This window comes from Limulus polyphemus, unplaced genomic scaffold, assembly GCF_000517525.1.
Source record: "Limulus polyphemus unplaced genomic scaffold, Limulus_polyphemus-2.1.2 Scaffold493, whole genome shotgun sequence".
Taxonomy (NCBI): Eukaryota; Metazoa; Arthropoda; class Merostomata; order Xiphosura; family Limulidae; genus Limulus; species Limulus polyphemus.
In genome coordinates this window covers 455,308-467,549 of record NW_013666103.1, presented here as the reverse complement: position 1 = coordinate 467,549, position 12,242 = coordinate 455,308, and the positions used below count along the sequence as shown (strand labels likewise).

At 35.0% G+C, this 12,242-nt stretch overlaps 1 protein-coding gene across 1 annotated transcript; it reads right to left on the bottom strand.

The window, feature by feature from the left end:
• Positions 1–2,329: 2,329 nt before the first annotated feature.
• LOC106458615 lies at positions 2,330–11,963 on the bottom strand. Its single transcript, XM_022384889.1, has 4 exons — positions 11,807–11,963; positions 6,739–7,140; positions 4,473–4,794; positions 2,330–4,079 (listed from the first exon to the last, which is right to left on the bottom strand). Exons 1-4 carry the CDS (start codon positions 11,856–11,858, stop codon positions 3,245–3,247), a joined length of 1,611 nt encoding a protein of 536 aa, XP_022240597.1. The 5' UTR covers positions 11,859–11,963; the 3' UTR covers positions 2,330–3,244.
• Positions 11,964–12,242: the final 279 nt, after the last annotated feature.

Below are 12,242 nucleotides of genomic sequence, written 5' to 3'. Positions count from 1 at the left end.
TCATGGAGATTTGTTTGAGAATATAGTGAGCATTTATAGTTTCTGTGTAACTAAATTCTCTCTATATATATGGGCAAATATATGCCTAGACTAAGACACAACCCCCACTAAGCGAGCATAAGATTTTACCAGTAGAAGAGCACTTTTCAAATAAAACATATACGTCTAAAACATCGCTTTAAATAAATCTTATTGTCTTTTAAAGTAATTATTCTACGAATATATGTATTAAAATTTAATACTATATGTATTGATAATTTATTTTTACTCCTTCACTTCATAAGTAATATAGGGGTTGGCTCCCTAAAGACACTGATTGTATAATGTACAAAGCATTGAGTATCTACATGTTACATTCATCTAATATTCATCTATTATTGGCTGGTAATTCCTGTTTCACCCTATACTTAAGTTTTTTAAAAGATACACCAGACATTTGTAAGAAAGCTAACTTGAAGGAGTAATGATAACATCGTTTACACTAAATTATGATGTTTTTAGCTTATGTAAAATATAGAGGAAACAAGTCGACTTTTCATTACCACTACGACCGTAGCAGTACCTTATTTAGTATTCTACAAAAGGTTAGGGTGCAATATACCAAGTTGCTTTTGTTGTAGGCTGGCAAGAGAATAATAATAAGAAGAAGAATTACAAATGGGCCGTTTTGAGCGGATTGTCTTTTCCTTTTAAGTGTAACATAGTGCTTTTTTGTGAATTTTTATATGTGTACAGTCTTAGCACTAAATAGTAAGGGTTTTAAAGGTTATTTGAACTGAATATTTGCTGTTTAAGGTGCTTTGTGCCCGAACGTTCTAGTTGGGTTTTATGCAATATCTTGTGATCCCTATTATGAACCATTATTGTGGTTCAAGACATCGTTATAGACAAGAATGAGATTTGAACAAGGAATAATCGCATTGATATCATTAAAACTTCATATACAGATCACTAATGAAAACATAATAACGCTTTCGCAGTTGGTGACTTTTATAATAAGTTTGATCAAATTTGTTGCTGATCTTTACGTAGCGAGATGAAGTTGTTCTTGGTAGTCTGTCTGTTTGTTTGTTTTGAATTTCGCGCAAAGCTACACGAGGGCTATCTCCTTCCTATTAGACGACCATCTTCTAGGCTAAAGGAAGGTCGTAATCCTATGCTTTCTCATAAGTTCTTCGGAAGGACTGGTATGAAATAATGTTGTTGTTTATTTTATGAAAAATAACCTTTTGTGTTTGGTTTGAATTTCGCGCAAAGCTACACGAGGGATATCTGCGCTAGCCGTCCCTTATTTAGTAGTGAAAGACTAGAAAGAAGACATCTAGTCATCATCATTCATCGCCAACTCTTTTATCAACGAATAGCGGGATTGACCGTCACTTTATGACGCTACTACGGCTGAAAGGGCTAGCATGTTTGGTGGTTACGTGGATTCGAACCCGTGACCCTTAGATTGCGAGTCGAACGCCCTAACCACTTGGTCATGCTAGGCCTAACCACCTGGCCATTCCAGGCCTGTTCTTAGTATGACCAGAATGTGTGTACTTTTGAACGAATTTGAAGAAATTTTGTCTTATGAATGACATTAGGTTGAAATATGATTTTTCAGAGTGTGTTCGATGTTGTTGACTTAAGATGATAAGTCAGAAGAAGAAGTCTGTAGGACTGTTCAATGTGTTTTTGTGTGTGTGATTAGTTCTAATTCTGCCAACTAAACTTCAAAGTCTTTGCAGCTTCTTTGTATCACGAATTTCTGTCCGTTTTATTTTTGTAATTGTTATTATGAGTACAGTGCATTTTATACAAAGAGCCTGATTGGAGACTGAAGTACGTTTAATGTTATTTTTTATAGATAAATCTCTATATAGAAGACGGCCATTCAAAACAAACTTTGACTTCATTTTCGGAAATGGCTTAAGGCGTGTGAGAAAAAGTTTTATAGGTATTCATCCAAATGAAATAAAAATCATTAATGTTTCGTTGCCATCTTTTCAATATCGTGTATAAAGAGATTTACCAAGATAAAAACGACCTTGGCAACCGATGAAGATATATTTAATTCATAGCGTTCGATAATATTTGATTGGATAGCACAATATATTTCCAGTCGTCAACTTCATACGAGCCCTAAAAAACGATTTTAAAAGATCTCTGTCACAATTAAATCACAGAACTCTTCTTGGTACGATTAATATTTAATGCGTCGAATGCAACTAAAATGCTTAGAAATGCGTTAGATTACTCATTGGCAACAAAATAAAATATATGCGACACGCTTTAAGATGTTGAACAGCCGATTGATTATTGTTCAGATCTGATTTCGAAACACTGATTGAAAAAACTTTCTCTTTAATGTGTAAAATTCTAAAACCAGTAGCATTACATAAGATCTTGAAGTTTAAGCTGATAGGCACATAATCACAACATTTAGAATAACGAACGTAACTGTTCGAAGGGCGCAGAAAGGCAACAGATTGTCAATATCATCGACCTCAACGAGAACAGACAAACATTTAGCTTTACAAATCACGATGCAATTTCAAGGTTGGCCCAGTAATTCCTGATCTGCCTTTATGCTGTATATATATTCATAAAAGTTTTCAAAATTACAAAACACTTTATTTTATTATAAACGTTATTTTACAAACGGTAATGTTCCGGTGTTTTCGTGTACTAGTTTTGTTTCCTATTCTTCCTGAAATGGTCAGAAGAGGCGTCTAATTTGATACAAAAAATATTTAAAGCCAATGTGTTTTTAAATGTTTTCAACATTTCTGTACATTTGAGGTAATTAACTCGCAGTCGTCTATTTAATCACTGTTTACTAGAGATTAATTAAGGCTCAAAAAGAGAGAAAATTCAGATTTGTTTGGGAAACTACAAATGTTTGTCAATGACAATTAATTTCCGTAGCTAAAGTGTTTATACAAGTTACACGTCACACAGTTGTCCAATGTCAAAGCTAAATGTTCGCCGGAACTGGTTGAAACTTTTACTTCTCATTCAGATCAGAGCTCGCCAGACTGAGAGGCTCAGTAAAGACAGCTGTGCAAATTACATACCCTCATACATACGTGTAAAGGTATACCTAAACAATCCTGTAAAAAAAAAAACCACAGGATAATGTTCTGCAAAACAAATCGACGAAACATGGAACAATAAACATGCTGGGGAAGATTAAAACATGATATTTAAATGGTCAAATTTGTTTAAAAAATTAAATTATCTAACTTTTAGATATCATTTATTTTTTGAAGGAAAAATAATCTCCAGTGGGATCTTCGATCCATGGATAGTTTTGGGAACAATCCATACAAGTGTGTAGACGAATGGTTTCTCCTGGAAGTTCACGAGTTGTTAGTGGGCAAGCGTTGGGAATACTACAATAAGGCTGACCTTTGACCTCACACTTCTCCTTCCATGGAGGAAATTCTCGTATGCGGCTCAGCTCTGCAGGGTTTTGCATCCATTGAAGAACTTGTGTCATTGTGACAAAGTAAATGTCCGTTCTGTCCAGCATCTCGTCGATCCAGCTTATCAGAGCATCCAAAAATTCAGGATTCAGCTTAAGGAAGCCGGCATGGAAAAACAAGCCGAGAGGAGCACGGTTGGTGGTGTAATGTCTTTCCAGGTTGTGATTGAGAAAATTGTAGAATTGATCACCTGTAATCAAGTTGCTGCAGCTGTCCACCATGGCACAACCAGCCAGGTTTTCATCAAAACTTGGGTCCTCACGACGGTCCAGCTCATTCATGACCATCTCCCACACAGCATGAGAACGCGTGGGACAGTTCTGCCCATTACCGTGGCACTTGTGAGGCATACTAAAGTAAAGGGTGTAGGGCCAGAGGGGAGGATTGGACAGAGGGACAGTAACGGATGAGTCATATAAGAAGGATTGTTCTTCCAGCATACGGAATTGGGTATTACCGCCCAAGCGCAGGTATGGCGAACGGACACCAACAATTGAGTTGTCTGTGATGTTGGCAAACTTTTCAATAATCAACCTCATTCCCGCCATTTCCTTTGCCCAAGTTTCAAGATTGGCACTGCTCCAGTATGTCTCGTCATCTCGGTGACTATTTAGAGAAATACAAAATAAATAATAATTATAATATTCCTGAGATATATATATATATATATAACATTTGTGAAAAATGAATATTGCATTTTACTACAATAAAGTAAACTTTCTAACACAAGACCAGAGTTGCGAAGCAGAATAAAAAAAAGAGAAGTAAAAAGATGTGTTGAAGGGTGGATCAGCACAAAAAACACCATAAAACACATTGCATAATTTACGAGATTCAAATTGAACTTTACGACGATTTTTCGAATCTACTCTCGAAGCAACGTGTACGAAAACAAATACAACAAGTTTTATCAAACTATAGATTCATTTTAACAATCACAATTATGTTAAGCTTTTTTTTTATCAATCTATTTATCGCGTCTCTCAATTTCATACTCACGTGATGGAATGAGAAGCAATTTCGTGCCCCTTGCGATGAAGTTCCTGAACTGCAGAGTAATTGGTGTATTTATGGGAAACAAAGAAGGTACCCTTTATAGAACATCCATTAGGGTTATTCCGACCTTCTCTGAACAGTTCTTCATATATGTCAATGTTGTTGATATTGACAGCGTCATCGAAAGTAATCATGACCATCTGAGGAATTTCGTTCGGATCTTTTCCTCCAGGAATTAGAGTTCCATCGTGAGAACAGAAACAGTCTGGCAAGATACATTGTTTCTGGTCGCAAGGAGGCGCTCTGTTAGGATCCTTTTCTTTAGCTAAAAAAAAGAAAGATGTAATCTGTTATGAATAACAAAAGGGAATATCATTTTCCAAAAAAAAACATAACATGAAACTAAAAACAATTTTTATTAAAATACAAACCATAGCCTTGCTCTTATTGATAACTTATATTCTCAAGAGATATAGAAACTTCAATTTTCCAAACAAAAAGTTACTTTTAGTGTAGCACGCATACATTTAAAACTTGTTTTCCCAATACATACACATACGATGTTTATGCCTAAAAAACAGAACTTCGAATATTCACAACTAGACTAAATAAACAATTTTCCATCGTCGTGAAGTTTTTAAAAGTATTTCTACTAAATGGAAGGGTTAACCATATATTTAAACTAATTATTCTAGCCAAACAAACGAAGAATAACTTGATTAACGTGTTGGAAGAGGTACTTTGATTTCAAATTATGCTATAACTACAAATGAAAGAACCACTAAATGATATGCAAATAATATTCTATAGAAATACCAAACATAAGGGATTCAATCATTTCTCTAAGGGTTGGTTTGGCCATAAGGAATTCAATAATTTTTTAAGGTTGGTTTGGCCATAAGGAATTCAATCATTTTTTAAGGGTTGGTTTGGCCATAAGGAATTCAATCATTTCTTTAAGGGTTGGTTTGGCCATAAGGAATTCAATCATTTTTTTAAGGGTTGGTTTGGCCATAAGGAATTCAATCATTTTTAAAGGGTTGATTTGGCCATAAGGAGTGCGATCATTTCATTAAGGATTGGTTTTGCCATAAGGAATTCAATACTTTTTGTAAGAGTTGGTTTGGTCATAAGAAATTCAATCATTTCTTTAAGGGTTGGTTTGGCCATTTTATTGAACTTGGAGTAGTTATTTTTATGCACTTCAGGGTTTTTCCTTTCTTTCAGAAACGACTATTCAGATTCTTTGCTGAACCCTTCTTCAGAATGAGACTATATAACAAAGAAAAAATAACTCTTGGCGGGGGAAGTCCATAAAAAAGAGCTACCTCCAATTGATCATTTTATTTGACTCCTTAACAACTTTAATGTTCCAAACATTTCTAGAAGAAAAAAAATCTGTTTTTCAAAAATACGCATTCGTACATCACACATGCATCATTCGTACATCATAAATACATCATTCGTACATCATACATGCTATGTATATACATAAAACATCATTTTATTTAAGATCTTTTAAAAATACGCATTCGTACATCATACATGCTATGTATATACATAAAACATCATTTTATTTAAGATCTTTTAAAAATACGCATTCGTACATCATACATGCTATGTATATACATAAAACATCATTTTATTTAAGATCTTTTACTATTTATTTCTTTTTTAAGGGCGGAGGCTGGGAGTGACATATAGTAGAAATATTAGGGTGGTTTCATTTCATTTCTACTTTAGGAATTATAAGAACTTTTAAGGGTAACTGCCTTCCCACAACTGGCTACACAGACAGTGAATGGCAGTAGGAGTTGAGACGTTGTGGGTGTGAGCACTCAACTCCGTACTCTTAAGTACTTGTGAGCTATTACCAAAGATAATATCCGTTATGTCTTTACGGGGACAACTAGTATTAACAATGGATTTTGCAAAAAAAACAAAAAACTTCTTAATGTTTATTTTATATTAAGTTCATTGTTGTTTTATACTGCTGATTTTAATCGCCTATTAATACTTAATGTAAATAACAGTATTGAAGCTATTTACTTAATTATATATATATACATATACACACAGAATAACAATTAATTTAGGAAGTATTAAGTTCAAGTGTATGACTAGTGATCCCACGGATTTTTTAATTGTTTACTAATGTATATTTTTTTTAGTCTGAATTTCATCTCATTTCTTAATCTGCCACTGTTTTTACAGAAAAACTCAATTTAAACGAATGTTCACTGTTGATTGGAGTTTGAGTCGTACTTACTACAAGCGTTTTCGTCAGATCCATCAGTACACTGAGGTTCTCCGTCACAGAACAGCTTACGCTCGATACATTCACCGTTCCCACAAGCTAACTGGTTTTCACTGCAGATTGGTTCATCTGTGGAAAGAAGGGGCGTGGCCAGACGAGGTTTCTCCACCTGATCACAGTTCTTGACTTGGTCCTTCCACCCACAGGTTTGTTTTTCGATGTCAAATGCCAGTCCCGTGGGACATCTTAGTGCCAGCAGTCCTTGTACGGAACAACGAACCACGTCTCGACAGTCTTCCGCTGCTGTCAGGCGAAAGTACTCGCTGGGAGATCTACCCTTACATAGATCGGAATCATTCTGGGTGTCAGAATTCGTACTTTCCGCTTGTCTCTTTACAATTGACACACCCAGCACTACAGACACAGAAACATCCACTTAGTATACAAATCTATCAGAAAAATCTAAATCAATAATAACAACTTCTGAGAGTCAGGATAAATCAAATTTTTTTCTAGAATAATACATGCATAAATACACAAGTATATATATGAATTAAAAGTAGTACCACTGCGTAGGCTGAAGCCAATATTTCCACGCTATTTATCATACATAAAACATTTAATAAAGAAAAGAGCAAGTACGGGTAAATTCATGTTACCTCCTACGTAGCGCCCCCTAGTGCCACAGCGGTATGTCTACGGAATTACAACGCTAGAAACTGGGTTTCGATACCCGTGGTGGGCAGAGCACAGATAGCCCATTGTGCTTAACTTCAAACAATCCTACGTAGCAACGAGGAAATATTTGGTATATATCTATACACATATACCCAAATAAAGATTAGACCTTTATTTTTACATTTCATTAGATTTAAATGTAGAGTTTTAGAAGCGTAGAGTGCGTGTGTATATTTCTTGATTTTGTCTATCTGAATGCAATAATAATAATAATGATTTCCCGAAAGTTTACCATTCCGATGATCGAAGTAAAATAGCTTTTCGTTGTATCATCTTGCATATAATTTAAAATATTTACCGGAAGGTGAACAGTTATCGTGTTTGTTTGTTTTAGAGCAATACTACACAGTAGGCTATCTGTGATCTGTCCATCACGGGGAACCGAACCCCGGATTTCGGCGGTGTAAGTCCGCAAACTTATCACTGACCTACGAGGACCGGTAAAAAGTGACAAATAATGAAATGAAATGGAAGGAGAAAATTGACTTTAAAGTGAACCAACAAAATTAATTAATTTTATAAAACCAATTATTGCTGTCCACGTTTTAATATTTTTTTAATTATTTTTAAATACATAAATAGTTCTAAACAGAATAGAGAGTTCACAGATCTTTTTTTTTTGTTGGTCAGTACAAAGCTGCACAATGGACTATCTGTGCTGTGCCCACCACGAGCATCGAAACCTGATTTGTAATGGAACCCTCAGACTTACCGCTGAGCCACTGGGGGGTTACTTATCTACCAGTCCTTATTAACTTGTTTGGCCTAATTTTTGGAATATTAGTATTGTCATAAATAAGTCTATTTGGTGATCTTACACTGGTACGAGCACAAACACACATTTGTATATACGAAAAAGAAATTGGTTATCATATTGCTGACAAAAGATATTTTTTATCAGGATAGTTAACGTTTCGGGCTACCGTCCTTCCTCAGAATTGACAGAAGGCAATACACACCCACCTGTTCACCACACAGTCAAAAGTACGCCATAGAAAAATCACAGATCTTTCTCTCATGATAACTTTTTTTTTTGCATTAAGGTTGGTTAAATTGCCACAAGGGGCGCCAAAAGATATAAAATCCTTAAATTAGGGTAATCTTGTCACAACCGGTTTATCCAAATGCTTATTAGGCACGACGCCAAATATCATTAACTTTTTTTTTTTTTAACCTAGGAGAACGAGAAACAAAAATTGATGTCAAATCCTCGCATTTATCTACTTTTCTCATCGATAATTTTGAGAATTTATAACTGTTTTTCTTACTACAGTTAACTTGAGTCGTCATGAAGGAACTCTACAAGTAAGAAGTACCTAAGTTAAGGAATATTTTTTATTTTCATACTTGAAAATGCTCCTAAAAATTACATGAACTTTGAAATAATATAAATTACCAGTATTTTTTCTCTGGTGGTTAAGGCGCTCGACTCACAATCTGAGAGTCGTGGGTTCGAATCCCCGTCAACGAACATACTTGCTCTTTCACCTGTGTGGGCGTTATAATGTTATGGTCAATCCCACTTTTCGTTGGTAAAAGAGTAGCCCAAGAGTTAGTGGTGGGTGGTGTTGGTTAGCTGCCTTCCCCCTAGTCTTCCACTGCTAAATTAGAGACGGCTAGCACAGATAACCCTCGTGCAGTTCTGCGCAAAATTCACAACAAATCAAACCAATTTGTCTTATTTTTCCGGAAGATGGCGAAAGAAAGAGAGAGAGTGTGCTTAATTTTCCACAATACATTGCCGCTTTGATTGCCTTGAATAAGATCGTGCAATATCATGCTAAGATCATTGCTTTTTAACGTTCAAAACTTGAAAATCTTTTGTTAAGTGTAAATTACCCTTTTTTTCATTTATGTTTCAAATGAACCAAAACTTTTAACCCATACAAAATAGTTGTTTTATAAATTGTAACGCCTAAGTTTTTGTTTAGTTTCATAATGCTTAATTGCGTAGGATTCGTACATAGGAGTATCATTACTACAAAGTACTTCATCCTACCTTGACAAACATATATCTAAGAGGCATTTATAAACCTGCCGTTCCGGTTCTCCTTAGAACTTGATTGGTGATCTAGGTGTTCACGCGGTAAACCAGAAAAAGTAACCCTGATCTGAATATGGGGCATTACACCATCAAAATAACAATAAAAAAACTAGACCCGCTTGTATGCCACAAATACCAGAACTCGTTAAAAACTGAAAGAGAAAAAAACTACCAACAAAATAGGTAGATTCGTGATGCTGGGAACTGTTGACTGTCCCAGTTAATATTTCCGGGCACTGCCCGTTATGTCAGTGGTTCTTCTGGTTTGTTGACTCTCTCTCTCTGCTCATTCGAAGCTGACCTAGACTCTCTTGTCTAGCACTAGGCAAAATAAATAACACGCTTTTGGAACAGGTTAAGTATAACACACTTCCCACAAATTACGTAGATCTCTGTAGATTAACTTCTAACGAAACGGGTGCATATGGTGTAGAATCTATTGATAAGTATAAATAATTCGGGGAATTTATGTAGCAAATTGTAATACAGTATAGTGGTAATTCAGGCTAACTTTAATTAAAGAACTTCCAATGTTTAGAAGGGTCATTAGTTGGACTTTGTCGTGAAAGCAATAACTTGATGGTTTTATTATTCAGAGTCTTAGGATAAAACTTCCTGAATCTAAATTGCTATAATCTAGCCGACCACTTGTAAGTTGTTTCACTAAATAGACACCTCACAATTTTAAAAACCAAATCACAAAAAACCGAAGTATTAGACTATTTTCTATGTTTAAGTAAAATGTACAAATAGCAGCACAGTAGAAGGGACGACCCAAATCGATAGGTTTACAATAGATCTAATTTAAATTAAGTTTTGGGGCCAAATTATTGATTCGCTATAAAAGATAAAAGATAACAGATAAAAATTCTAAAACCAATCTGATAGTTGGAGCTAGAAAGTCGAAAAGATGAGATAAAGGGAATAACCCCAATCAATTGAATATTTTGTCGAAGAAATGTCCTACAAATCGTATATCATTGGATCAGTGTGAAAAGTCCTTATCAAAGTGCATCCATATGGTTAGCAATTTGTTGAAAAATGTCCTACAAATCGTATATCATTGGATCAGTGTGAAAAGTCCTTATCAAAGTGCATCCATATGTTTAGCAATTTGTTGAAAAAATTTCCTACAAATCGTATATCATTGGATCAGTGTGAAAAGTACTTATCAAAGTGCATCCATATGGTTAGCAATTTGTTGAAGAAATGTCCTAAAAATCGTATATCATTGGATCAGTGTGAAAAGTACTTATCAAAGTGCATCCATATGGTTAGCAATTTGTTGAAGAAATGTCCTACAAATCGTATATCATTGGATCAGTGTGAAAAATCCTTACCACAGTGCATCCATATGGTTAGCAAAATCAAATACAATGCTCAATTTTCCCTGGATTCTGAAAATACAAAATGCTTGGTCGCAAAAGGTTAATACCAAGAAATATAACGTCATGTAAGTTGGTTATTTTCATATTAATTTCACAATTCCGCTTTCGTTCCCCCCTACCCCTGATTTCCATAATATCCTGATATCCGCTGCATACAAAAATGCCAAAATTGCCAGCATGACTGTAAAATATTTTCGGGAGAAGACGCTCCCGAACTTCCTTAGCTTTCGGTAGGCTTACCTCTGACAAGTTTGATTCTTTACCAAACTTTAATACCGTTCCAGACGACTAAAAGTGGTAATACTAAGAATATTTATATAATCAAACTCTTTCTTACACACACACAGAACAAGCGGAGAAAACTTTTTCACAGGGCAAGTACTAATCAAATAAAGATCGTGCTGTATTTGAGCATTCGAGTTTGTAGATAAAAATATTATTAGTATGTGCGCTTATAATAATCTAAAGATTGCACTGTAAATAGCATGCTAAACCCAAGTCAGAGTTAGTAAACTAAAGTTTATTAAATGGTTAGTTTAGGAACATCTTTAGATCTTTAGAAAACTTATCTGACCAACTATTTTTAGTCTTAACTTAATATTTATTCAAAGAAATAAATTATTTGTGTTCTTTTAAGCGTAAAGCTACACAATTGACTATTTGCGCTTTGCTCACCTCAGGGATTGAGACTCGAATTTTAGTGTTATAATCCCTCAATATCATCGCTGAGCTACGAGAGCTTTTGTTTAGGTACATAGCTACCTCTAGTATCATATCTTCAATGTGATGAGATAGATTACTAGCTTTGGCCATATGTGACTTTATGTAAGAAATTCACTTCCAAAAACCATGTCTTAGATTTATATAGATCATGATAACGCACGGAATACAAGGAAAGTCAAAAACGTACCGTTACTTAGCAAAGTCACCAGAACCAGAAAACGTGCTGTTCTTGATACCATACTGGTCTTCGATCAGAAACTCATCTCAGAAAGTAACGAGACGGGTGAATAAGCAGCGAATGGACTTATATACTGGCCTACTCGCGAATAGAAGTCGAATATCTTTGTAGAACAAGCAATAATCCACCTTTCCTTCACCGCGATTGGCCATTGTGAAAAATATATAACGGCGTTATAGGAACAGTAGCCAATCACAGGTGTTAAGCATTTGCACGAAATTTAGTATGCAAGTCGACATTTTTTTTATGAGTTAGTATGATGACTATGAAATTCTTACTTTTTTTTGAAGTTTATACGGGAGAAAGTAACTGTTCTACTAATCCTCAGTTTTTTCTTGTAATCTTAGACTTCTGCACATCCAAAGATTGTGCAGGTCACGTAGTG

Coding starts and splice junctions, on each gene's coding strand:
- LOC106458615 (XM_022384889.1), bottom strand. CDS start 11,858: ATGGTATCAAGAACAGCACGTTTTCTGGTTCTGGTGACTTTGCTAAGT. Junction 7,141..11,806: donor GGTGACTTTGCTAAGTAACG/GTACGTTTTTGA, acceptor CTGTGTCTGTAG/TGCTGGGTGTGTCAATTGTA. Junction 4,795..6,738: donor ATCTGACGAAAACGCTTGTA/GTAAGTACGACT, acceptor TCTTTTTTTTAG/CTAAAGAAAAGGATCCTAAC.